This window comes from Dermacentor albipictus, chromosome 10 (genome assembly GCF_038994185.2).
Source record: "Dermacentor albipictus isolate Rhodes 1998 colony chromosome 10, USDA_Dalb.pri_finalv2, whole genome shotgun sequence".
NCBI lineage: Eukaryota > Metazoa > Arthropoda > Arachnida > Ixodida > Ixodidae > Dermacentor > Dermacentor albipictus.
Genome location: NC_091830.1, coordinates 15,614,979 through 15,642,768, shown reverse-complemented (window position 1 = coordinate 15,642,768; position 27,790 = coordinate 15,614,979). Strand labels below are relative to the sequence as shown.

Sequence of the window (27,790 nt, the reverse complement as noted above, 5' to 3'; positions counted from 1 at the left end):
ACAGTTTTTACGCCGCCGTTCAAGGTCATATCGGCATTCACTGCACAGACTGCCATTGTGACCCTGAATTTGGAAAGTGTGTCGTAATCTCCAAACACCGAGAAAAGCTTACACTTGAAATCATAGAGGCTGACAAGATACAGCGGCTGGGTGACCTCTGCATCAGCATGCCGCCTATTGCCCTCAACGAAAACGACATCAAGTATCTGGCTGTGATCCACTAGGGTTTCATGTGTGGCATAATGCAAAAGTTGTTTTTTTTTGTTACATTTGCTTCTGTATATAGTTCTGGTGATTTCGCAAATAAAGGCCAGTTAAAGTCAGCGCCTGTGTTGTGTTCTTCAATCAGTCCTCGCCTTTTGCGCTGCGCAAACATGTCGTTATTGAATCACCAACTCGGCCAAGCTTCTACCTTATCAAGGCGACGCGCCAGCCGAGCTATGAATGAGATCGGCCACCCTTGAACGGTGGGTGATCGGTGAACGATGAGTGGCACAGAATCGATCGAATGGCATCAATATACAAAATTGTGGCCCAGCTATTCAAGTATATACTGTTGTTCATTGAATGTACACAAATGGGGATGCAGACTCCCTTAGAGCGAGCTATTCGAAGAAAAAGACACAAGACAGAAGCACCGTAAGCATACTTCTTGAACAAAATCAATAGATGTTCAGAAACCTAAGAATAAAGGCGTGCCATGCGTACCCGCATCAAGCAATAGAAGGGCACAGACTCATCGCAATAAAAACACGCGCTCGCACGTATCTGAATGACTAATTTTTCAAGTAGCTGCAAGAGCAAACACAAGAATTCGCCAACCAATAAATTTAAATAATTTCGTTGCAGTCCACAAGGAAATTCGGTGAGTCACTCAAAACACATCTCCTGAATCAATGACGCACTCACGTGCTTAAAGGAATAACCTTATTACAGGCACAATGTTCTTCTCAAAGTAAAATCACTAACATGATAGAATTGAAAAATCACGTGGCATTGTGTTGTGCAAATTAAAAGATAGCGCAATCGCGAAAATAGAGCACTATGTCACTACTGATGTCGTCTTACCGTTCGCGGAGAAGATGCAAAGAAGGAACACGCCAGAGAAATACATCGTGTTCTCCGCCTCAGAGTCCGTCGATCTTTGGCACTTCTGAAGACGAGACTGCTGCACGTTTTAAGAAATTGTCAAGTGGCCTTGGCCATCGGCAGAACGCCCAGCTTAAGGTCGGTGCTTGCATCGGCAATATCTCTATTGCCAGATTTTGCCATTTGGGAATCGGAGCTGGAGCATGTCGGCTGAACAAAACGCCCAACGCAAAATATCTTGCGTTGCTAGCTTTCTATAATCACTGCCGAGTGAATGACCTTGAGTGTGTTCGAAAGAGAGCAGCTGCAGCATCGTCGAAAGAGCGGCACCCGTGCCTATCACAATGAATACTGGTCAAGAAGCACGTGTCGTAGGCAAAATGCATAATTGTAATGTACTTTCAAAGCTTACTAATTTAAACTGAAAAAAAACTGAGAGTAATTTAGCAGTCATTTCTGTATTCTAGAACCCTCTAATACATTGACATTCCACCTGGACTTAATGATGATGACGATCGATAATTTATAATTGCACTCCCTTTAGATCAGGGTCCTTTTAAATTCCCAAGCATACATAACCTAGATACATTTTGCTATATATATAACTATCTAGCATTCTAACTATCTCGAACTTATCCTTTAATGTTACCTATGACAGTGGTGTTCCCGTATCCATATCTTTCCGGCTGTTTGTATCACCAAGATGTCAGTTATTTGTCGCTGCTGTACACCGTTGATCGTGTCATTTTCATATCATATTTGACCCCTATCACTTCTCGAATTGAAACCACGCAGAACTTGACAGGAATATGGAGGCTTCATTTGATGAAACGAGGTGGAATAAAGGATGCCTAAGGATGGTGGCAACGTTGCGTTTTGTGGCAGCTGTTTCGTGAGAAACGATCGAAGAAAAGCAAAAGGACTTTAGCCGAACTTCAATTGGTTTGCATGAAACAGTAATGCTGTTGTTTTTTTTTTGGACAATCTTTTCTTTAACGTTAATTGAGTCAGAAGGCTTCAGCAACTCAAGCCATGCGCATATTCGTGCTTTTTTTATATACGTCAATGAGTCAATACAAGCTTTAACTTTTGGTTTCAGCACTACTCGTGGGTGTCATTACATCTGTGTCCTGTCTTATGCGCGCTGTTTTATGTCTTTTTTTTATTGATATGATAGAAGGAGATGTTGGCGCACAGTTTAAGGCGCCGGCTACTCCTCATCTCTTGACGTAAAAACGTTTACAGCGCAAACACATGCAACCACAAAGTAAGGGACAGGACACAAGCGCTTGTGTCTGTCCCTTACTTTGTGGTTGCATGTGTTTGCGCTGTAAACGTTTTTATGTCAAGTATGCACCAACTCGCCCAGAAAGAAGTTTTAATGAAGTACCTCATCTCTTGAGTGGTTCCGTCATACATCGTACAGGGTTCTAGGTTACATATCAAATAGTCTTTTCACGCAACCATCAGGACTTATCACGCAACGTTTCCACAGGAAGACTATGACGTAAGGAATACATGGTACATACAATATACAATGTAAATGGCTCCACACTTATGTAGATGAAAGTCTCAAAAGTACAAAAGATATTGTCGCCAAATAACACATTGTCTAGTCAGCGGGTGGTACATACATCGTGTAAATACATTATCACATACAGTCACAACAGAACAGTCAACATAACATAATTCACAAACAGATGGATATATACAGTGGCAATGAAATGAAGGGAACAATGAAAGCGCTAATAACGTCCAGCAATGCCGCTGTCTTCAAGAAAAGTCTTTAGTGTTTTTAAAGCACTCTTCTGCAAGGCCGTTGTTGGCCAAGGGCCCAAACGTTTCCTTAAACTGAAAGGTCTGCGGTCTAATTTAATTAGCGCTGATTTAAGTCGGCTTCTTGGTGTGTCGTGATGTGGGCAATCTAGAAGGACGTGATATATATCTTCGTCTACAAATCCACAATCACATTCAGGGGTTTTCGCACGGCCAATTCTGTGTAAGAAATGCTTTGTGTAGGCAGTGCCTAGCCTTAATCGATGAATAAGGGTTTCCGTAGTAGGCGAGCATGCCTTCCTATAAGGAACTGCATATACAAACATGTAGAAATATACGTCGTTGATTCTCTTTAATATTAGTCCGAAAAGCAGTTCTTTGTACTGGTCACAAGGGTGGGAAGTAAAAGTTGTTTATTTGGAAGAACTTCTTCATGCGTGACTGCCTTTCCCGTGGAGTGTCGCGTAATGGCTATTTAGTATGCTGTATATTTCAGTCCCGAAAATTTTGTATGGCTTAAAAGAGTAAATATGAAAGTAGCGACATCCTCGGGCAGGAGTTATAAAATTTAACAGCCGCTTTTACTGTTTACTTGTAACGGTACCTGCAATGGAGATATGACAAATGCGTGAACGCTGTCGAAGTGTCTTAAGATACAGATGACGAGTATCGCATCGCGTACCCATGACATGATGACACCTTGTATCGGTATCCCGCATACTTATCGTATGAGAATTTTGTTTGTGTGTAATAATATCATTTCAAGTTATCTTTGCGCAGCCCTGTCAGTGAATGGCAACATCTACTCTCGCCTACGACTTGTGCCTCACGCGACAAGTTCTTTGGAATAATATAGTCAAGAACGTAACATCTGTTATAAGCAACTTTAGGGGTTGAATAGTGTAGCAATATAACCAGGATAGACTGCATGGATAATCATATAGCATGCGCATATATCTATATACATGCAGAGACTCATGGCGACGCCGACGGCGAAAATTTGCGTGTAGTGTCCATATAATTGTTATCGCAGTAATAGAACGACTTGATAGCCGAGAGCCTGCACTATGAAGGTGTCTTACAGAGAAACGCAACGCAACGCCACCACCAGCCATACACAGCTTCGGGTTTCGCAAAGCTCCTCCGCTGTGATAGCATGCGCGTCTCAAAGAGATCCCCTCTGATGAGCACCACCATGTGTCCGCTACTACACATGGTGGAGTCTACTACCCGTCATCCTCTCTCTTTCACTTCCCTCTCCTGTGACGACGCTTCGGCGTGCTTCCTCAAGGGTTGCAGAATAAGCGTAATTTTCTTCCTACACATCACTATCATCATCAAAGAGCAAGTTGACATTCTGCAATGAACAGGTCCCGCAACTCGTTTGCGACAATGTGTGCTTACCTTTGCATCGGCCTAGAAAGTCCGGCCGCTGACAACGAAAACGGGTGGTAAAGCCAAAGTTATACGCTTTAATAAAGCGCAAATAACTTTAACCTTTTATTCAGCTTGCTTTCAGCGGCACTACATACCTTCCCGTGCGTGCACCCACGTGTGGATCTTCCGAATTCTTCAACAACGTTCAAGGACAGGCCGAACTGGTGCAATGGATTTCCAAAGCCCTCCTCCTCAGAAAAAAAATAGCCCCGACAATTCGGTCAAAAGATTGTCAATTGTTTGCAAAATCATGCCTGCAGTGTGCTTTCTTCCTTTATCAGAAATTATCGGTCAGTGCTATCGTCAATCGTCAGCTCAAGCACGCGCCACGTTCTAATGAGAAAGAAGAAGGAATTCCGCCCGCCAAGGTAGGCACCTGCCCCGAGCTCCTCCTGCTTTCGAGCCAGCAATTAGTCTTCAGGTGAGCGGACATCATCTCTGAGACTCTCTTCTCTTGGTAATCTTGCTTAGCGGCGTTTGTACAAGTCCGACAGCAGACGGTCGAGCAGGCTTCGTTGGCCGATATTTTTGCCTGTAGGCTTCATGTGAGTGCCATGTCATGATGTGTCGAGTTTAACGGCATTTTCGCATGCCTGACAGTGGGAGGTCGAGCAGGACGTCATGGCGTTAAGAGCGAAAACATCGTCCGTTATGGGACAAGAAAGAAAAACGCCATGCCAAGACGTGTTCGTGTAGATGTCACATCGGTTTAGTGGAACAGCCTTTGTACAGGCCTGAGAGTAAAAGGTCGAATATGTTCTTGGACGTGAAAAGTTCATGCGGGTTGGATCGAGTTTAACATCATTTGCACAGAACAGATAGAAAAAAAAACAGATCTGATAGTCCGTCATCCTTGCCTGTCTGTTTTCCGCAAGCTCATTATCAGATTGGGTCAAGTTTAGCTACGTTTAGGAGCGCAGGACAGGTGAAGTAGGCTTGATGGTCCTGCAGTGCCGCTATTGTGGTTAATGCATGCGTCATTTCGGGGTGGGTCAAGTTTAGCGGCGTTTGCACTGTCCCGACAGCAAAAGGCTAGAGTAGGCTTGAAGCATCAGCGTGCTCGCCGGTTGGTTTCATGGAAATGTCATATCGGGTTGAGTCGAGCAGGTATCTTGTACTTTGGGCGAACATCCCTGCGAGGGTTTGTCAGTGTCGGCTAAGTGACCGAAATTAAATTAAATTATGGGTTTTCACGTGCCTAAACCACTTTTTGATTATGAGGCACGCCGTAATGTGGGATTCCGGAAATTTGGACCACCCGGGGTTATTTAGCGTGCACCTAAATTCAAGTGTTTTCGCATTTCGCCCCCATCAAAATGCGGCAGCCGTGGCCGGGATTCGATCCCGCGACCTCGCGCTTAACAGCACAACACCACTAAGCAACCACGGCGGGTGGCTAAGTGACCAGGTCGACTAGCTGGCGCGAACTGATTTATGTGACTTGCTTTTCAGGATGTGTAACACATTCATAAATTGTTTAGCAATCGAGAAGCTTTTGACCCTGTCCGTTAGCGCAGGGTTCGAGTACATGTATTCTGAAGTCGTGATGATGTCGTGCAGCACTAGAGAACTGGTACATTCTAGCACCCTATGCTGTCATTTTTTTTTTGCGTGAACTAGCTGCGGCGCAGCTTAATGCTACACATCGGCGATTTCAGAAACAAGTAAGACGACATACATAAGGGAGTGCGTCACCACAGCCACGTACCGTGTTTCTCTCTGTATGTTGTCCTGGTCGACCCGTGAATTGTTAGCTTAAAGCATAATGCCCTTTCATTCCTCAAGGTCTTCTGCCTAATTATTTTGACATTAAAAGGGTGCTGTTTCTATTTTATTTGCAGTGACTGCTTATCTTTTGTCGCTTGGCAGACCCCGGAACCTCCGAAACACTATACACGTTCTATTATTTTGGTGATATCGCTTAGTTAGCCCACTTTCCAAGGCTATAGACAAGCTCACTCGACTATACTGTACTCCTTAGAGACTGAACAGCGCAGCCGTCATTGTGAGGCACACTTGTAGAGAGATTTCATAGTAGCACACCGAGACGAACATGTAACAGTTTGCAATTGTTTTTGTTTGATCAGCCTTTCTTTTTCTTTCACAGCCATCGACTAAGCATTTCTCGCGACCCGAAGATGACTCACAAGCCTTGGCAAAGCGACGAGTTCGTCCTCTTCGAGGAGAGGCAGGCGATCAAGTGCAAGTTCTTCAAGAAGGGCAACTTCACCGTCACGCTTGCTCCCGGCTACCAGGGCATTCCCGAGAACCTCGTCATCAACCTCGTCATGTGGGTGGTGAGTGAAGCGTTCTTCCTCGGTAGCACTCGTCCTGCCCAGCCGGAAAAAAAATATATTGATTTTCAAGCGGCTGTTCTTGTCCCGTCACCCGGTGTTTCTTTGTTTCGCGCTATCATTCTCGGCTGTAAACTTGACATACCAACTTGGCCAATTCGCTACCCTTTTTATTTAATCTTGAAGGGGAGTACTCGGGACCTAGTTGTGAAAGACTCGGATGCAGTAACCTTGTTGTGACATTCCCGGATGTAGTAACCTCCTCGTTACAATAACCCCCACTGGTGACGATAGAATCGCGTGATTCCCATGCAAAGAAACCCTGATATATTGAACCACAAATATTGCTAAATTCGTTAAAATAATTTATTAAAGCAATGAACGAGGCTAGTTGATGGACGTTCATGATTATATTGCGCTTAGTGTTACACTGACGAACGGGAGGACAGGAAGTGGACGTACGTAGCGCAAACTACCAAGTGTTTAATACTGTTAAAGAGCGCGCTTGTATACAAGGAGATATGGCGCGCGGTGGGGAGGAGATATAGAAAGATATCACAAAGGGACGACATGTGATCATACTTTGGCCCCGCCATATATGCATCGTTCACTTGCACTCGTTCGCCCAGGCAAACTCGACCTCAGCTTCGATAAGCGTGATGGATGGAATGCTTACTCACATCTCTTTTTCTTTATCTTTCGCAAGTGCCCGCCATAGTTCTTGTTCCGTTGAGATGTGCGTAAGCACTCCGTCCATCGCGCTTATCGAAGCTGAGGTCGAATATGCCAGGGCGAAAGGGTGCAAGTGAACGATGTATGCCTGGCCCAAAGTATGATCACATGTCGTCGCCTTGTCATATCTTTTTATATCTCCCCCCCCCTTCCCCCCGCACCATATCTCCTTGTATATAAGCGCGTTCTTTAACAGTATTAACTGTTGGTAGTTTGCGCTACGTACGTCCGCGTCCTGTCCTTTACGTTCGTCAGTGTACCACTAAGCGCAATATAATCATGATCGTTATAATAAACTAGTAATAGTAAACTTTGCACCAATGTGCCCAGCGGGAAATATTTACCGCTCAGTTATATGTAAGCTTTGACCACCAACATATATTTAATACATTCCGCCCCAGTGTTAATGCAGCCGCCCCGGCGTCGAATCAAATCGTTCAGCTTTTAAGCACTATATATATATCAATCATAGCCGGGCAAGATATCGTGCTACGATTTTTGTCGACAGCTGTCAAAATAACGTTGATCATGGTTATATAACTTAAAGGACAATTATAAACAGGACGCAAGCCACCATGTTGTACCACGCCATATGTAACATGACGCCTGGTATCGCAGTTAGACGTAAACTGATCGCAATAAAATTTGTTATAGCGGGTTAGGCGTAACTGCATCGCCTGACATCCTGATGCAAATCGGTGACGACGCCTGGGCCGCTATTTTGTAGCGATGCCTTATTCTATGCTATTCTTATCATCCAACACACACGGCTGCCTGATCGCGTTGATAATGTTCGCAGACCATCGCTCTGACCAGTGGCCAAGCGCGAAAAGCCTGAAAAAGCATAGAATCGGAAAAGGCATCGCTACAAAATACCGGCCCTGGCTTCGCTGTCGCCTATACATTGCGCCTGCAAAACTTACAATGATTGGTGTCACCTCCTCCTCCCCCGCCATCCGTCTCAGAAAAAAACTAAGGGCTCTTCACGTAACATTGCAAATCAAAGAAACCGAGCGATAACAAGTTCAGGTCTTTGTTTTTTTCCAGACGGTGTTGTTCAACAAGCTCGTGCTTATCACTTTGTGTGGCCGTCGACTAGCTTGCGCTATCAAGATGTAGATGTACTACAAGTCATGACGAAGCGTCTAATTGCTGCCGCGTTGTGGGTCAACGTGAAATGAAGCGCCACATATCGCTATACGAAGTTGGCGCGGCGACCACTAGGAGCCGCCACTGGCGTCGGTCGCAGTGGTAATATTTCGGCGGTAGAGAAGTCCACTTCGAATTGCGAAATGTGGTGCTTGACGGCGGAGCGCACGAGAAACCGGTGGTGCTACAGGATTCTTCAGAAGGTTCAGAAAAGTGGCTATCCATGGGTCCTTCTACTGCTCTGAAGCCAAGTGGGCGATGGGCAAAGGTAACAGAGCGGACGTCAGGGGTGAAACGCTGTCGACGCCGGGTGGCATCGGCGAACGTGGTAAAGCGTCGGCGTCAGAATTTTTGTGACCGGAGTGACAGACAACCCGGATGTTGTTGTGTTCCTGTAGACGTAGGGCCCATCGTGCGAGTTTGTCCAGACGACACGGGCAGACGACACTGCCAGAGTGTATCACTTAGTGTATTTTTTTTTTGGCAGTCGAGTTACGTAGCATTCTTATCTTTTACGCCAAGTCCTGTGCTGTTTTCTTCGCAACGGATCCTTTTGCATGTGTCTACGACACGCAAGTCCTTCAGCAGCTTTCCCCCCCCCCCCTACAATTTCCAATCTTTTCGCGACAATAATATATTGAGCGTTTTTGGAAGCTAGTTATGCAACAGCCATTTCTCTTCGAAAGCTTGTTTGCAACTAGTTTCTAAAGGTGTTGAGAGGCTGTTCATGCAGTTTTTAATGCCAATTAGTGAACTTGTGCTTAAATATGATCCTTTGTTCCTGATGGCCGGTAAGCTGTCTTTCTTTTGCGCTTGTCAGTACAGGCGCAGTACCTTACTAAACCAAAATAAATAATCTTCCTGGGAATATATGCCTCTTGGTTTTACTATCCAATAGTTGATTCGATATTCGATACTTATTATTTCGTACTATTGCGTTCCATATGGTATTGCGTACTATTCTATTCGTATTGGACAAAGTTGGATATTTCCCCTCCCCCTCCATTTTACTCTGTTTCATTAATACAGCTTTCTAGGGGGCTCTCTGTAGAGTGGGCACCGCAATCCATGATAATTGTCCAATAATAGCAATGCTCACGTATACGCAAAGCGCTTTTACTTCATTTTCCAGGGCCTGATCACCCTGTACAGCGTACTGAACCGAACTGCGAAGAACTACAGCAGGCTGGCCTTACTACACAAGGATGACCAGAAGTAAGAAGTGCCCTACCGTACTCATGCATATACCGATAGATGCTCATTTTTGGCCGCCGAGAATAAATTGCTCGCACATCTGCTACAATATTATGCTTCATCGCGCGCAGCCGGTGATTTTAAATATTCGAAGAATATGCGGAATATATATGTATTCCAAAATATCGGCTATTTGATTTTAATGCCAAATCGATATGGGGCACCGTTCGATTCATCATACAAGAGCTTAGAATGTTCACACACCCGTGATCCTTCGTATGTCCTTTTATTTTCTGCTGTTACTTGTAATGTGTTTTCATCGGTCCAATTTTCGCTTGTATGTGTGTGCGTTTTTGTTAACCCTTTATTTTAGTTTCGTTTATATCCCTTGCTTGAAGTCCCCCATACTCAGCACCTCGTAAAGCAGCCCTGCAAGTTATTTGTGAATAAACAAAATCTTGCGTCTAGATATAAGAATTTCTCCTGTCACACAATAAATCCGATCAACCTTCACCGTAACAAGGGAAAGGAAGCATTCGAGAGATTTTCCCTTTCTGTAAATTTATAGTTAGTGCTGGTTGAGCCAGTTTTGTGACGCTGACGTCCGCAGAAGCACGCATGGCAAGAAAAAGCAAGCGTACAAAATAGAGACGCAGGTAAAAATGAACAGGGTGGGGCAAACTCCGGTGTATGTGTTGGCGGTTTTTGTTTTAGACGCCTGCCCTTTTCTTAGCAGTAATACTTACCAACTTCCTAAGCCTCTTGTCAATGCAAGAGCACACAAAACTACAAGTGCAGTGACCATGTTCTGTTTATCCGCTGGTACAAAGACGTTGCGAGCAACACTCATTAGCATGCAGTGGAAAATTTTTTTTTATTTGTGTGAAAACAAGTGCACAGCGCAAAAACGTCTCTAAAACATTGTAGTTGAAGCAACCGTCACAACATGGTGCTGCCAGCGGCTGCTGCTTTTGTCGAGGTCTACAATGTTCCGATATGTCACTACCGGTGATAAATCTACGGACAAGCTAGCACTCGAGATATTCGGGTCGTTCGTAAACGTATTATTATTTTCGAAATATCGCGGCAACGTTGACAGCGGCACCTCGTGACGCAGATTTTAGTCATAGAGCACACAAAGTCAATAAGGCACTTAGTTGTCATGCTGTACTTATTTGCTGGTGCGTAATGCATCGGTAGCGACATAATCGTTCACATGCAGTGCTTTTTGTAATTTTCATTCGAAGAGAACAATTACGAACGCGGCAACATTTCAAACGCGCTGTGTAGTTGTTCAAAGCGTCGCAAGATGTCGCCACGAGCGTTGACTAATGGCTTCCATGGCTCTGGTAAGCCGGTATTCCGTGAACGGTACGTCGTTACGGACAAGCTTATAAAAATTAAATTACGGGGTTTTACGTGCCAAAACCACTTTCTGATTATGAGGCACGCCATAGTGGAGGACTCCGGAAATGTCGACCACCTGGGGTTCTTTAACGTGCACCTAAAGCTAAGTACACGGGTGTTTTCGCATTTCGCCCTCATCGAAATGCGGCCGCCGTGGCCGGGATTCGATCCCGCGACCTCGTGCTCAGCAGCCTAACACCATAGCCACTGAGCAACCGCGGCGGGTGACAAGCTTATAAGTATCTGTTATCTGATAAGTACTGATTTTTCGTTCCCGTTCAAGGTGGTCTCAGCTCATATATGGAAACAGAAGCGACCTGCAGGACGATGAGAGCCTCGAGTCCCTAGAGACGGTCATCCGACACGAAACAGTAAGTAACCGCCACGCTACGATAAAATTAGTCACCGTGAGGCAGTTTCGTCATGACGGGGAATGTCACGTGTGCTTAACGCTAACGTTATTTCGGACAAAACGACGCGCGTCATACGGGCACTTTCGTTGTGCGCTGTAAATTACTTCAATAAACTTCGTGTCGACTGCTGAAAGCTGGTACTTGTGCGTTACTATTTGTTACACTGGTCACGTCAGTTTTCCCAAAAGCTTTATTCGTGAAACTTTAGCCGCTCTGGGCGTGCTAACTTATGCGGGGCACAGTACTGCGAAATTTGCATTGCGGTTCCGAGTTAGAATGATATGCTTCACGCTTTTCTACAACTATTTTATTTCTGGCAGTTTTCGTTGAATGCAGAAATCAAAAGATTCCGGCCGACAGGCGGTATAATTTAACTCTTGGGAGTAGCGCAAGTCCCATCGATATTTGTATAGTGCTTAGAGCTGTGCACGGGCTCGGGCCGGCCCGAAAGCCCGGAGCCAGCCCGGCCCGCGGGCTGGACTCAGGCCATTTGGAGATTCTTTTACTCGGGCTTGGGCCGGGCCCGGGCCAGGCTTTCTATGTCTCGGACGGGCCGGTCGGGCTCCCCGATCTCGACTGCGTACCTTATGCGAAAGTATGCTTGTTGTCTTGTAGCCCGACCTGCCTTATTGCTGGTCGGGCAGGGCCCGGGCCTTAACCCGGCCTAAGGCCTAGCCGGGCCGGGCGAACTCAGGCTTCTTTAGCGTCGGGCCGGACCGGGCCGCCAGTGGTAGTGTACGGCCCGGACCGGGGCGCGGGCAAGGTCGATTCAAATAGGTCGCGAAGCTTCGGGCGAAAAGCGGTTCACTACAGATTGTGACCGACATCAGCATGGGGGGTTATGGGAGCAGCGATTGAAGCGCGACTATGTTTGGAGGGAACAAACATTGGGAAAGAAAAACGCGTTTTTTAATTCAAACGAGACACAGTTAGATTCATTCAACGAAAATGAAATTCCTAGTCAATTTTATATACTCGTGACGAGTTAGGAAAATACAAGTTTAATTTTATTATTATGAATAAATGCATTTCTTTTCAGCGCCCATCGCTACAAGGGGCGTTGACGCCACTATCACTCGCAGTTCAATGCACGTCTTGAAATGGGCAGAAAGGCGCACTCGTATCACTTGTTGAAATACGCCCCCCTCACAGTTTACGCTTTCTTGCTTGTGGAAGTTTGTCTGAATTTGGTGACGCGGGTAGCTTCATTGCTTGTTAATCTGTTCAGTCAAAAGCAGTGAGTTACGACCGCCAGATAAATGTGTAGTTGTTTTCGTGCGACTGCGCTGGCCGAAGGGCTTGGCATCCGACAATAGGATCGGCACTCTACACCTAAAGCTTTCGTCGGCCCCCAAAGAAAGTATGTTCTGTGCAGGGATGCGATTTCGACAACCGTACGGCTGGCCTTTTCCTGCATCGCCTTCCACGCTGAAAGCTCGAAACGCCCATCAAGTCGAATGGCGGGGCATTTGAATATATGGCTCCAAAGGAAGAACAACAAAACAAATTTCGCGCCTTCGAAAACAGAATGACGTCACTTCTGCTTTTAACGGACATGGCGTCACATTATTTTTTCTTCCGGCAGAAGTGTTCCCACCACATACAGATGGCGCTAAGCCCCATGAACCGGCGATGGACCGCCATGTTTTGAACGTATGGGCTCCTATGGAAGCTTCGCTACCAGGTATATTTACCTTGGCGCGGGCTCAGAATGGCGGCCCGTGCACAGCTCTAATAGTGCTTATCGAGAAAAACTTTTCCGTTTCCACATATATAATACAGGAACTTTCGAGGCAAAGTTGCCTCTTATCAATGCGCTTATCTGTGCTGCCTGTTGTACATTGTTAGCCCTTTAGTAAAGATAACCTTTTTGCATTTCAGGGCTTGCTCAGCTGGGTGTGGTCTATTTTCTTGATCAAGTGAGTCAGTCGGTGCCTGGTCGTGTGCACGTCTCTATATTGCTCAGCGCAATGTTCTGACTGGTGTTACAGAAGTCTGTCTTGCCAGTCTCCGGCCTCCATGATATCGGACAATGGAGGCCCCAATAGAACACCTGAGATTATAATAAAGCGGATGGCGCAGGATCTCCACGGCACCCAATGAGCTGAGGTAGGACAGAAGCTGTAACTAACGTGGACCCCACCCACTGGCCGCCCTAGTCCCAGCTTCGGTGTCCCCGCTGTCCTGGTCTCCTGGGGGTGCGATCAAAGTGCACTAAATATGGCACGTCGTTTACACCTTATACTTGCGCAAATTCTCACTTCCTTGGTGGCCTGGGAGCTAGATTTGCTTATGCGACACCAGTCAGGTTCTTCCGGCGCGTAGTGTGGCGTTTGTGGCAGTGTACGCAACGAAAAAAAGAAAAGCGCTCTGGAATTCTGTAACACCAGTCGGCACCTTGCCGTGTGCAGTTGCACTGCCGTTCGAGTGCTATTGAGCGCCATCCGTCAGCGCTGTGTGCCTTTAGTACAGTGTGTTAGACGTTCATAGCGTTTTTCTTGCCGGACTTGCCACCTTATTTACGGCAAGTACGGTAGTTACGGCAAACTCGTGGTGCATTAAGTTCGATAACTAGTGTAACAGCGCTGCCCCATCAAAGCTGCAAGCTGTAAAATGAACTTTTGTTACCATTTAGGCCGAGGCACGGCACTGTTGCTTTAGGACAGGCAATCCCTTAATCCGCCGTCGCGTCGCATGTGCACTTAGTAACCGTGTAACTTTATCCAGACTTCAAAGATATGCAAATGCCACGTAGCTGGACAGAACCAAGATAATGTTGCTTGCCGTCGCTTGGACATATTAAAGATTCCAGGGCGGCCGCCTTTTGATGGGGGCGAAATGCGAAAACATCCGCGTACTTGGATTTAGGCCCATTTTAATGAACCCCAGGTGATTCAAATTCGACCGAACCAAGGTCATGTTGCCTGCCGTCGCTTGGAGATACCCAGATTACATTTTGGATTCCGCCTAAATAGATAATTATTTAATCAATTATAGTTATTGTAATCAATTATTTACTTCTGAAATATTATATTTCGATGAAAAGTGCCAATGAGAAAATTGTAGAGCAACATAAGAAACTCCCGACACAGCTTTCTGCTGCTCAATGCATGCTACATAAAAAAACGTGTTTTTCCGAACGTGAAAGAGTCCCGCTAATACATGCAAAATTACCGCGCGATGAACGCTTGAGGCACTTTGTATGTATTCGCGGGCCCCTTTCGCGCTCGGAAAAAGTTTTATGTTGCACCTTTTGATCAACAAAAAGCTGTATCGGGAGTTTTTCATGTTGCTCTACAATTTTATCATTGGCTCTTTTCATCTAATATAATATTTCAGAAGTTAATTATTTGAATAGACTAATTATCTACTTAGGCAGATACAACATATATTCTTGAGTATCTCCAAGCGACGGCAAGCAACATGACCTTGGTTCCGTCTCGCTACGTATGATTTGCATATTTTTAATGTTTGGCTCAAGTTACGTGAAACACCCTGTATAATATCAAAACGAGATCACTTAACGCATTAATTGAACTTAAAAAATGTATGCCAGTGTGCACGAAAGAAAGAGTAGTGCAAAATTGTCAGGCGTACTGTAGATTATCGCGTATCAAAATGTGCATATCTGAGCACCACTCATCCGTCACGTTGCGTGCTCCGAGCTTCCTTGACCGAGCACATGCGTAAAAAGAGAAAATTCCCGTTCGCGATGTACAGGGACCGGCACATCCTGAAGAAGAACGGACCGGACGCCGTGCAGTACCTCACCTTCCAGCGGCACATCATCGTCCTCGTGCTCATCGTGTGCCTCTTCTGCGTCGGCCTCATCCTGCCCATACACGTGTTCGGCGACATAGGTGAGGCATGCTGGAGTAACTTACCGTGGGGCCGACCGCTTGGCACCGGTGCACTATAATGTAATTCACACCTTTAAAATGGATTAAAAGTGTAAATATACCTGTAACTCCAGCCCTTATACATTTTTGTATGTAACGATGTGAAATAGAGACCGATTTGAGAAAGAGTGTAAAATCTACTTATGACTCCCACCCTGACACCCTTTCTTGGTGCAGAGTTGTAAAATAGACAGATATGAGAAATGGTGTAAATATATTGATGATTCCCACCTTAACACCCTTTTGGGTGTAAGAGTCTGAAATAGACATATATACACCCTTATTAACTTTTAAATGTGTAAATTATTTTACAGTGTCTATAGCGACGTTTGCATACATGTAGTGCTGCATTTCTAGCGCATCGCATCCACGTGAATGCTGGTAACAAGCTAAAAAAGCGATTCGTACCTGGTGCGACAGCAGATGGTATGTTCGAGAAGGTTTAAGTCGTCTCGCGCGGCGAATGCAAACGCTGGCGCATCGCATTAAGGGGCAGAGACGGCGGCCGCCGCGTTGCACTCGCCGGCCGTGCACAAATCGCAGGAAAGAGATTCCAGCTTGAATCGGACTAAGGTGAACCAGCCACACCGTAAGCGATGTCGCGTAACAATTACCGTGATGCACCGAAGCATGTCGCACGATACCGTCACATTCATGTAGACATCGCTATCGGCTTTTGATGCTTAGAAATTGTCATTTCTCCGAAGAATTTGTGTTAAAATATGAGGCAAATGGGGAAAAAAAGTGGCAGGCAGCTTTCAGCTACGTATATTTTTAGGGCTACGTAGCCGTATGCCGCACGTGCGAGACACGCTACTTCAAATAGCACCGTCATTAAGTACACGTTTCCTTCGATAGAATTTTGCGGATCATGCAAGTGAGCTTGTCGTTGTGGTTTGTCAGAAACAGCTGGGAATAAGGAGGAGATGCACACAGATGAAAGGAAATAAAGATGGCTCAACATGCTAGGGGGATAGCCGTCGGGCATCGAAGATACGCCATTTGGAAAAGTCTGCATTAGAAAGCGAAGAAGCCGTTCGTCATGCCAAGGCAGGAACTCGAGAAAATGTCGACGGTAGAGAACGGAGCGACGCGAAGACATTCACTCGGTGTGATCCTGTTGTCTTCTGGGGATCATCGAATAATAAAAATCGCAAATGCTATCGCATTGCATCGCTGCTAGATAACATGAGGCACCCGTGAACTTCTTCTAACGGGTGAAACAGAAAGCATTGTTTTACTTACCGTACGACGTGTTTGTGAAAACAAATGCAGTATCTGTGAATCAGTGTATATTTTATAAAATATCTAGGTTGCAGTTCTTGGTTTCTTATCAATTCATTTAGTTAGTTAGTTAGTTAGTTAGTTAGTTAGTTAGTTAGTTAGTTAGTTAGCTAGTTAGTTAGTTAGTTAGTTAGTTAGTTAGTTAGTTAGTTAGTTAGTTAGTTAGTTAGTTAGTTAGTTAGTTAGTTAGTTAGTTAGTTAGTTAGTTAGTTAGTTAGTTAGTTAGTTAGTTAGTTAGTTAGTTAGTTAGTTAGTTAGTTAGTTAGTTCCTGGCACGTAATATCAACCCGTGCATTTCGGACGCTTCCAAGTAAGATGTTGTCTGCCTCTTCTCGTGATATTTTATAGATTACTGGTCTGTCGCCACTTGGCGGTCTGTTTAGAGCACTAACACGCTGTGGAGGAGTCGCTCGCCTTCATGGCCAGCAAAAGTGGTTCGCGAGCAGAGATGTGCAAGATTCAACTCCAGCCATACACGCTGTGGCTTCATTTCCCTGGACACAAGCTGCATCACGCTGGATGGAGTGCACACAGTCAGCCTGATAGACAAGCGTCTGCTTTAGAATGCGCATTACCAACCACTAGCTACTGGCATGGCTTGAGCATGTTCCTTTTTTTTTTCACTGCAGAAGGAGACGCCAGGAAGTTTGTCCATACAACCCTCAACAACATGGACCCAAAGTAAGCCTGCGATTTTGCACCTGTCATAATGACTTCGCTGTTTAATAGACGTGCAAGTACTGGGGTCTGATTGCACTGCAAAGATAGGAAGGTGACCGGCCGGCATTTTCTGAGAACCGCCCAACACTGCTTGTTTGCGATACTGAATGAATGTTTCGCGTCATGCGGCTTGCTCGAAACTGTTTATGGGGCCATGCCACGCCAACTGGCCCAACCCGTGGCGCTCGAGCAATATCTGCTTCTTTCATAAAATTACAAAATACAATTGCGCGTATATAAGCATTGCTTTCACAGTATATTCCCAAACTATTTTGAGAGCAATAATTGCGCCCTTCAAGGCCATTTGAGTTTCACGAAACGGTGGAAAACCAGCTGCGAAACGAAAATTCGCTAAAAATCGACCGTGTCACGCATTCTTTAAAACTTTGCGTTTTTGCGCTGTCTGAACACCGTGTTTCATCAAAAAATAGTTTCACAAAATGCTTTTATGTCATTCAATCCTAAGCACCGAGGTAAATATGCGCAATTTATGGCGTTTTGGGGAAATTTTTCACAAGAAATGGTCATGGAAGGTTACGTGAAATAATTTTGATAGAACTGTCCCTAAAACGTACTATCCTCTAAAATTTTATTTGCTTGAACGTGCAGCCCCCCCCCCCCCCCCCGCGCCCAGATTCTGAAATAAAAACCTGACTTTTGCCTATATTTAGAACTTCGCAACGCACAAGAGGGTTCCATGGCAGAATATGCAGAAATAGCGGATGTAATTGAGAAGCGTAGCAACTATGCCCGCATAAATATTAATCGAAGAAATTTTGCGTTTTCACCGAGAAAAACAAAATTTTGAATTTGAGTCTCACCGTTGCACTATTTTAGTTCGCGCTTCGACTTCACCTCATAGCACTTTGACGGAACGCACAAACTGAATTTGCAGCTTTAAAAAAAGATGGGTGAAGTACCCGCAGCATATGGTTTCCAGTTCTTTTTTTTTTCGTACTATATTCTTTGTATACTATACATGTATGAACGTGATAACAAACACAGACAAAAATATAACAATACTATTAACTTTAGCACCCCAATGCCCAAAATAATAAACAGCTGTACTTATTAGTTTCTTCGGTCTTGACGTCACAAAGGCCTTCTGCTGTGTGTCTCAACAAGAACTTTGTCGACTACTGTCTACCTGGCTCCAATTAGCGGGAATAATAGTAAACATATCCAAGAACTTGTGAAATATGTTCACTAAAGCTGCCTATTAACTTTATTCACCGAATTTATTCCTCCTCTTTTGCTGGCCTCATGGTTGCTGAACGTCTGTAGGGTAAGTGGTGCTCCCAGTTCAAGCTCATGAAACCGATTTGTGGCCCGCTCTACCATGTCATGAGTGTGGTCACGAGCGGGGTCGCACATGTATACTTCCAGCTGCACGGAAGGGTTCAATGTCGGTCTACCTTAAGTATAGACATGCCTTCGGGATGTAAATTCGTACACAATTCTGGTTATCGCGGCTTTTATTCCACTCCGCACACAATCCCATCTGCACCACCCTGGTTTGTATTTCCCGCCAATGTTCTATGAGGTATAAAGTTGAAGTGCGAACCAAAATAATGCAATCGGGGGACTCAAATATAAAAAAACTTTTTTTTCGGTGAGAATTAATGCAAATTACCTCGATTAAACTTTCCGGGGCAAAAGAAGTTTTTCTTCTCACTTGCATGCACTTTTCCGCGTACTTTTCCATGGGCCACGTTAGTGTGTTGCCAACGTCTAAACATAGGCTAAAATAGAATTTTTGCCAAAGTCAGGCTTTTATTTTACAACCTGCGTGCAACATTTCGGCGAAAATAAAATTTTACGATATAGTAAGCGTTAGGGGCACTTATATAAAACTAAATCCATGTTTCTTTCCGTGACCGTTCCTTTGTAGGAAATTTCTCGAAAACGCTATAATTTGTGCATATTTACCTCGGTGCTAAGGATTGAAAGATATAAAAACATTTTGGGAAAATGTTTTTGAATAAAACAATTTTCAGACAACTCAAACACGGAATGTTTGAATGAATGAACAAAGCGCCCGGTTTTCCACCGTTCCGTAAAATTCAAATGGCCTTGACAGGCGCAAAAACAAAAATCCGCTCAAGATACTTTGGAAAATACTCGGCAAATAATGCTTATGTACGTGTAGTTGTATTTTTGAGGAAGTTCCAATACAACGAAATGTACAGTAGGCATAGCGTCAAAGATGTCTGCATCTGCATTTTATATGGCAACAAATGACCCAAGCGCATGAGTATTCCAAGATGCTATGCACATCAACAAGCCCGCATTGCAGCACTGGTTTCTTGTTAAAGTTGCGTTACTTAATTCGGCACTTGGCGGCTCGCGACCTCATGTTCTTTCTTTTTCCTTTCCCTGAGGACATCAGCCGCTGAAACTCTTATCTCACACCTATACTCCGTAAATGGCAGCGAGAGCTGCAGGTCGTCTCAACCAATCAGAAAAGATATCCGAAAGAAGGGGGCCCTGTTGTGCCACGTTTGGTTGTCCTGCTCGTAACGCCAACTGAATGGAAACGTCACCGCCGGATTAGCAGCGCACGATGCACGAGCACCACTCCTTCACAGATTACGTAACCGGATTTCATTGCTGATTGGCTGACAAGATCCCCCCCCCCCCTTGCGCTGCGGTGCAGGGAATTTGTAAGGCGGATCACAGCTTGATAAGGACGCTAGCTTCATGCCCGCCTGATGGTAACGCAGACAGACGCATGACTCACGGGTGTCTTCTAAGGCTGGGACGGCTGCGTTCTTTGGCATTTCAGTGTTTTCAGTGTACGTTTTAAGCGAAAGTGGCTGGCGTTCGATAGCTATGCTCAAGAAATAGCCAGCGTCAGCTTGTTCCATGCCTGCCGCTGATCGTTATCTCGTCAGAAGACGAGCTTCAGCTCTTGCATTAAGATGAATCGTCTGACTTCTTTCGTCTAAAAAAGTCATTTAGTCTAATTTTAATAATTAGTCGCGTGTCTGCTTATTCGATTCGTATTAATAGGTAAGCCTTTCTAGTGAAAGCCATTACGAGGAACTCGCTAACTTATCGAATCTTCCTTACGTGGAAAGTATTTATAACGAGATTTGCGAAGCACCCCGTAAAATGCGCAGTGTACGCCAAGTGCCATAAGCCAAGCCGCGCTCGTAATGAGTACCGCACGCTCACGTCTAGTCGCTATGCCACTCAACAGCGCGTCAAGCCTGTGGGTCCACGTGATCCTCAGCTTCCTGTTCCTGCCCCTGGGCGTGCTCTTCATGCGCCACTTCTCGGCCAAGTTGCACATCCGGCCAGAAGAGAGCCGGGTGAGCGCCGCGCGCGTTTTCACTCGCCGAGGCCATTTAGATGCACGAATCATTTGTGCAGCGCATTCTTTTATAGTACTTCTTATTTTGTTACGATAGCAGTTACGTGGGCACTCCAGGCGAATTTCCGCCATTGTTGGCGTTGGCGTCGCCGTGAGGTGTCGAGTAAAGTCCAAGCGCGATGATATCGTAGCCGCGCACCGTATCCTGTTGGTGCGAGGAAAAACACGCGAGAGTGAGCCGAGAAGAATGACAGCTTGGTGCGACGGCGACGTCTTCTCGCACACGCAAGGGAGGAAGACAGGGAGGGCGCGCGCGCCGACTTTTCGCGCGCGCAAGGCAGGAAGCAGAGACATGCGCGCGATAAAACCCCTTAAACTTCGTAAAGTAGTGACACTCTCCTCCTCCGCCTTCGCTCCTCCTCGTTTCTCCTCTTTCACGCTCCCTTCTCGACCGTGCTGCCACCTACATTGCTCGAGCGTAGCAACGGCGCCAACATGCGCTCCTCGCCACTCCATAGACGCTCCTTGAGCGAAAATGGCGCTGAAGCACGGCGCGAGGGCCCACATGATGCTATTAGGCCAATAGAGACGCGGCGTCGGCCTCGGCCAGAGCGCGCGAGGAGGAGGAGGCGGCATTCTCCAAAGCGTGGCGCTACTTTACGAAGTTTAAGGGGCTTAGCGCGTGAGCTAGCAGAGGGCAGGATAGGAGGGTATAGAGTGCGTCTCCGCTTTTACTCCAACCGCGGCTGCGCAAGACGTAGCTTAGCGCCCGGCACACATCCTATCTTCGAGGTAATCTGCGATGGGCTCGAAGGTTAGCCGACCCCAGATAGCTGAAGGCTTTGCGTGTGCTGTGTTCTCGAGCGCCTGGTTCGTGTTGAAGCGAGAGGGAGCCACGAAGGGAAAGTCGCTTGTCGCTGCTGCCGCTTTTCATCGCCCCATCCTTCCGATAGCGAGTGATTAACCACCGTCATCGAGTGAGATGTGTTCATGTTTGCTTGTGCCCGTGAGACACGGTGCTTGTTCATTTATTTCGTAAGTGAAAGTCTGAAGCAGTTTACACAGCTGATAAAACTACTAGCCTTACTGCCTATACCTGTCCAATAATTTGCTGTGACAATCACTGCTACGCCTTTCGGGAGAAGCTACCACTTTCTTCGATCGTGCAAGAAAAATAGAAAATTTCCGTTAACCTAAATATTCACGTATTTACTAACTTCGATTTGTATATATTGTGTTTTCTGCGTGTATATTGTGTTTTCTACGACAATTCTGCAACTATCGGCAAGAAACGAAGGCACGGGGGCAAGCGTTCTCTGAAACTGAGCTGCATAGGCTTCCATTATCATTTCATTAAGAATCGTCTTGGATATTTTCTGCACAATCCTTCATTTGTCGTTTTCAGATAATCCGACATAAGAAACAGAGAACCCTCGTTCCTTTGCCGCGTATGCAGGTCAGCCGGACCCTCATGATCGTCGGCGTTCCGCGCAAAAGCTGCCACGCCGAAGTTTTTCGGCAGCATTTCAGGTAAGCAGTTGCGTCGACGGTTTGCACATACCTTATGCTGTCAACGCGAAGCGGCATGTCTGCGTGCAAACGTTCGGGGCTCGCTTTAAGGTATGTTCTGAAAAATAAAACAGGGCTGGCAACGGAACCGCATAAAAAAACGGACAACCCAAGTGCCAACTATATATCAACTGATGGTTTATACGCAAGAAGCAAACATTTGCAGCGCAAAAATAAACAAATCGCAGTGTTTAAAGTCCCCAAAAGGCACAGTGGGTTTGAGGCACGCCGAAGTGAAGGGCAATGGAATAACTCCTAGCACCTTGGGTTCTATAACGTGCACTTCAATCGAAGTAGACGAGCGTTTTTGCATGCCAGCTCTGTGGGAATGTGCGCTTCGCTGGCGGGTATGAATCCCGCGACCTCGTTCTCAGCAGCTCTAGGCGACAACTCGGTGAGTGTGCACCAGTGTTGCCAACTTAGCCGTTTGTTAGGGGCCTAGCGGAAAAATTTGTTGTCTTGCAGGGGGTGGTTTCTTTAGCGGTTTTCTTGTAACGTTGACAGCTTCTTGGCGGTACAAACGTTTAGTTTTTCTTATATTTGTTTTTCTGCAATAATTCGTTTACTTCACGTGTCGTAAACTATCAGCTTATCCATGTCCCCTTGGAAACGGTGTGCTTCACATTACCTCCTCTGTCTCCATGCCTGCTCTGAAGTATAGCTCTATAGCAATTTCGGTACTTGCTGGCAGTTTCATCCTTCGCCGTTTCCGCAGGTGCCGGTTTAGCCGACTTTGCCTCTTGAAATGGCTGCTTGTGAAATGCCTCTAAGTATTAGAAAAGATATAGTTACAGCGGTCAGTGCTTAGATACTTGTTGACGGAAGTTCCAGCTGACGCGAGACGAGCAAAGCGGCCCTGTCGGAAAGCAGAACTTCCTGCAAAGCACGGCGACTGAGTCGCGCGCACTGCCACCAAGATGCATACAACGGCTGCTGCCCCGTTTTCCTCCTGTAGGCAGGCAACACTGCAAGTGATACAAAAGAAGTCTCACATGTGACGCACAGCTGAAGAAACCCTCGCCGTCTTCGTGTGCGCCCAATCTGGAGTTGTGACTTGAGGCTTCCATGCTCAACGATAAATTCTGCTTCAGTTACATGTTGCCCGAGCGCGTTGTTCGCAAGATTGGCACGTTAGAAATCTACGGTTTCAGCGATGGCACTAACTCTAAACCCAGCCACGCCAGCGAACAAATGCACAATTCGGTCGCTTCGATTTCAATTCGCTTGCTTCTGCTGCCGTGCTTCTTCACTGCAGCGTTTTGACAGCGACTATCCGCGGTCATCGGGTGAGATGCGTTTGTTTGCTTGTAGCACGCGTGACATCATGCTTGTTAATTTAGTTACTGAGTAAATGTTTAAGAGTTTACGTGGCCGATAAAACTACTACCCTTACTATGTATAGCTGTCTATTAATTTGCTACTGCAATCGACACTTCGCCTTTCGGGCGAAGCTGCAGCTTTCTTTCGGAATGTCGATGTTCAACCAATTACACAAGCGCGCAAGCTTTTATAGCAATAAAAAGAAATCTTCTACATAGGTTTTTCTTCCTTCTTTTGAGCAAGTAGTTCACCAGAGCTGAGAGTGTGCGTGCTGTTTCAATTTCTCGGAGCAGATAACGAATCAGCGCAACTTGCTACTTGCGACTGTTACTCATTCGTCAGAACGCAGAAGGAAGCGAAAAAATCAAATGCTGTTGACACTGAGCGGTCTATCTTATGTCTTCTCTTAACTTTCTGCGATTTAGCAGAATACCGTGCAAAATCATAGGCTCTATTTTCGTGTTGCATTCTATCACACGTTAAACGTGCGCATCTGCACCTTCTGCTCGCGTGTAACGGGCCGAAGATCAAGGCTTTAGTGACTTAATCGCTTTTGTTTTTACGACGACTTTCCATATGGATGAGCAGGGAGGCCTACCCGGAGTGCGTCATCCAGGATATAAAGTTCGCCTACGACATCCGGGAACTGGTGGTGCTGGACAGCAACAGGTATATTTCACCGTTTTTCACCTCTGTTCACAGCTTGTGCTTGTAACGTCTTATTTTTTTGGTCGTTCAATTAATATTTTCAGTGGACAGTGAGTGCGGTGCCTTGTGTCATCCTGTTCTGCGTCCCTTCCCCGTGTTGTTTGTTCTTGAAGTAGTATACACCAACTAACTCACTTAATCCCATTATTCATGGAACAGTTGAAACAATGTATCTTGGCCTAGTGAGAACGATTTCCATCGTATAGTATGTAATTTACTCGTGGTACCGAAAGAAAGGCTCTCGCTCATAATGCGCATGTATGTCTCTGCGAGAACTTGTCAGCTTATTGTTTTATTTGTTTGTTTTTCAATCATGAACCATGCACATTTAATGTTCATGATTATTCGAAAGTCATGCTTATGCTCGTTCAAATTACCAGTGAATATTTCTAACTTCTTGCTGTTGTTAATCTGCTCATTACACACCTATTACTAATATTTACTATAAGATACCCTATCACAGCCCTTAAATGTGTTATGGGGATCTCCATTTACATGCTTGTACGTAACGCTCTGTTGACGATGTGCGACGAGGCGTTGTCGTCTCCTTCTACTTTTTTGTGTTAGGTTCTTGTGCGCCGCCGGCCCCTCGATCAGTATTCAATATGAACGCCATACCAAGTTGCTCAACTATCGACTTTAGTGGACGATAATAAACCTTCTTGATTTCGACTGAGTGACCTACTGTACGTGGTCACACCGCTGGTCCCCACCTAATTATACCGTATACGCAATGTACTCATGTTCATGTGATTAGTAAAGAACTTGACTTCGACTTAACTCAATTATCGCAGGGAAGTGTCGACGCAAGCCCGCATGTGGTGCGAGAACCAAATCAACGCCACCGGAAAGAGGCCCAAGATGCGTCCCTACCAGTTCAGCCGGCTTTGGGTCTTCGGAGACGCGTGCGGCTGCAAGATGGTGGGCTCACTAGTTTATATCAAGCGTAGAAGCGTCGACACAGCGCGTACAAGGCGCCTATAGCTCTGTAGTTGCGGCCTATGTCAGGCATGTGCTTCGCTGTGCGTCGCGCTACATCATTATGCACTTGTCTACATATAACATATTGCTGCTCCAGGACGATGGGAATGTTTAGGCACGTTGTAGTGCGAATATACAGACGGTGGGAAGAAGCACGTTTCTTGTTTCAACGTTCGAGTGTTCCTTTTTGGTGCACTGTAGTTTAGGAGGCAGTTTAAGAAAGACCTCCTTGTGCATAGCTGTAGAGGTGAAGCTAGAAGCACGGTGGCGGCACTAACAGCCTGAAGCGCTAATGCATTTTTGACTTCTGTCATTGAGAAACACCATCACAAGATGTCGCTACCAAAGCATCTGCGCAGGCGTCCACATCAACTGCACACCGGTATTCCGTAAAGTGGAATACCGTGAGCTCTGATTCCGTAAACTATGATATGTGTGCGGAATTTTACGGTATTATTCATGTGTGCGCGGCCAAAGGTTTTAGTGATAGCAATAACCTTTCGCGATTCCTCTCCTTCAATCTCTCTCTCTCTCTCCTCTCCAGGTGGACGCCCTGGACTACTACTCCCGCGAGGAGAGCGAATACCTGCGCGAGGTGGAGAAGGAGCGAGCCAACGCGCTGGAGCGACCCGTCGGTTTCGTGTTCGTCACCTTCGAGACCGAGGAGATGGCGATGATGTAAGTGCAATGCGCGCGCGAGCCGCACGTGTTAGTGTACGCTGAGCTTGTGCATGCGAAAACTTTCTGTGGCAACGAAGGAAAATGTGATGATGAATCAGGCAAGTTGGAAGTGGCTCACATTAAGCAGCTGGGCGAAAGGACGTGGACGGCTGTGTAGAGAACACAGGGCGAGAGCTATCCATCAACTGAAAGGTTATTCGGAAGAACTGGCCCAAATACGACAGCCTGGATACAGCTCAAGATAATATTCCTGGTAACATGATGGCCAACGCAATGATTAACCAACCAGAAAAAAAAACTTTATTTCCTTTATTGTCATGATGTCAGTACCCACGGCTGGTTGATGCACCCGCCCTCACCTTTCATAATGTGAAAAGCTTCAGCAATTTCATACCTACGCTCATAGATATGTCTCATAATTATCGACGATAATGTTGTTTTTCATATAATTCTCAAAAATTGAAAGTTTTTGTATACAGTCTATCGTATACTACCGCATTTTTCTGGGTACGAAGTAGAGACATATTAACACAGGACCAGCACTTTACCACATTAACACCATGTAGATGTGGAAAACCATATCATCGTCATGTTATTTACTACAGCACTTACTTTAGCGTACGTAAAACTCAAAATAAATCACTCATTGGTAAATTCGAATTTTACTTCATCACTTTGCTCTCAGTTGTCTTTTTTTTTCATATGCGACACTGTCGCGAGCAGTAAGCTAAGATGATTCAGTATGCATCCTGAGAAACCGACACAGAAAGCGCTGTTAGCTCTGTGAGACTCCACTGGGCTACTTCGCGCGCCAACACATGGGCAGTAGTTCCGCCGCTGTGGCTTCCTCTTCACTCCGAAACATACTTATCCTCCATTGTAGTGGATACGGGTCCATGTTGAAAATGCAGCGTGGCTAAAAGGCGAAGATGAACGGAACACAAGGACTAGAACAACAGTGGCTGACTTAGGGACTAGCGGGGAATTTATTAGAATGTACATTACACTTCGGAACAAGAACCCCCCAGTTCACGATTCGAAGGCAAGTGAAAAGTAGGTGTACTCCCTCTAGTCAACCACTGCTTTGATGCATTGATGCTTGGCTTCTCATATTGTCTCGTTGCCACGCTAACACCATCCGAGGGTTGGTGCATGTTAGGGCTAATTTCTAGTTAAGCAGTACATACGAAACTATATTTAAATTCCTTCAATATACATATTTGTTATTAAACGTGGCTCGATGGACTGTGCCTAATTCCCTATTTGAGGGATGGGTTCATTTGAACTGTGCTGTTCTCGCGACGTCCTTTCACGGGAAAAGTTTAGAGGAGGACGTTCCCCTTCAAGAGAAATTGTTTTGGGACTAGTTACAGTGGTTCGTGTAACACCGCCCAGGGTTTGCAAGGACTACCGGTCGCAGTGCCAGTGCTACGCCACCACACCTTCCTCGAGCGTGAGCAAAGAACTGAAGTCCAACTCCTGGAAGGTCGTATTTGCTCCGCCTCCCAGCGACATCTTCTGGTAAGGGCTAGTATTTGTTGATGATAGACCTGCACCTAAAAGGAACGTGGCGGAATTGTTCAATATGCATGGCGAGGAAGACTGCAAAGACGCGATGCAGAACACAGCGCTATATATTTCGAAGTTCCCAAATAACGCGTTCCTTCTCGGTAAATTCAAACTAGACAGAGGGGTAACCCGAAGATGAAGGAAGAAGTGGTCACTAATGGACACACAAGCAGCAAGATTTTATCTAGAGCCAACGTTTAGAAAAGAAAATGTGACTTCGTGTGGCGAATTCAAGTAGCCTTGTCGAAACCC

At 45.7% G+C, this 27,790-nt stretch overlaps 2 protein-coding genes across 5 annotated transcripts in view; one reads left to right on the top strand and one right to left on the bottom strand.

Annotated features, from left to right (window-relative positions):
• Positions 1 to 1,165, bottom strand: part of LOC135911499 (venom metalloproteinase antarease-like TtrivMP_A) — a 35,622-nt gene extending 34,457 nt beyond the window's left edge. For both annotated transcript variants that reach the window (XM_065443831.2, XM_065443832.2), the window contains exon 1: positions 1,069 to 1,165. In XM_065443831.2, the coding sequence (XP_065299903.1) occupies positions 1,069 to 1,114 (46 nt within the window). In that variant the 5' untranslated portion in view covers positions 1,115 to 1,165. The remainder of the gene's footprint in view (positions 1 to 1,068) is intronic.
• Positions 1 to 27,790, top strand: part of LOC135911498 (calcium permeable stress-gated cation channel 1-like) — a 121,530-nt gene that overhangs the window by 79,727 nt on the left and 14,013 nt on the right. The window contains exons 1-13 of one of the 3 annotated variants that reach the window (XM_065443829.2): positions 4,618 to 4,723; positions 6,410 to 6,599; positions 9,610 to 9,692; positions 11,362 to 11,449; positions 13,373 to 13,410; positions 15,212 to 15,351; positions 17,304 to 17,355; positions 20,597 to 20,708; positions 22,167 to 22,240; positions 24,188 to 24,268; positions 25,102 to 25,228; positions 25,833 to 25,966; positions 27,365 to 27,490. In XM_065443829.2, the coding sequence (XP_065299901.1) occupies positions 6,441 to 6,599; positions 9,610 to 9,692; positions 11,362 to 11,449; positions 13,373 to 13,410; positions 15,212 to 15,351; positions 17,304 to 17,355; positions 20,597 to 20,708; positions 22,167 to 22,240; positions 24,188 to 24,268; positions 25,102 to 25,228; positions 25,833 to 25,966; positions 27,365 to 27,490 (1,214 nt within the window). In that variant the 5' untranslated portion in view covers positions 4,618 to 4,723; positions 6,410 to 6,440. Of the gene's footprint in view, positions 1 to 4,617; positions 4,724 to 6,409; positions 6,600 to 8,634; positions 8,746 to 9,609; positions 9,693 to 11,361; positions 11,450 to 13,372; positions 13,411 to 15,211; positions 15,352 to 17,303; positions 17,356 to 20,596; positions 20,709 to 22,166; positions 22,241 to 24,187; positions 24,269 to 25,101; positions 25,229 to 25,832; positions 25,967 to 27,364; positions 27,491 to 27,790 lie in introns of those variants that run through there. The other 2 variants (XM_065443828.2, XM_065443830.2) reach the window with 2 other exon arrangements.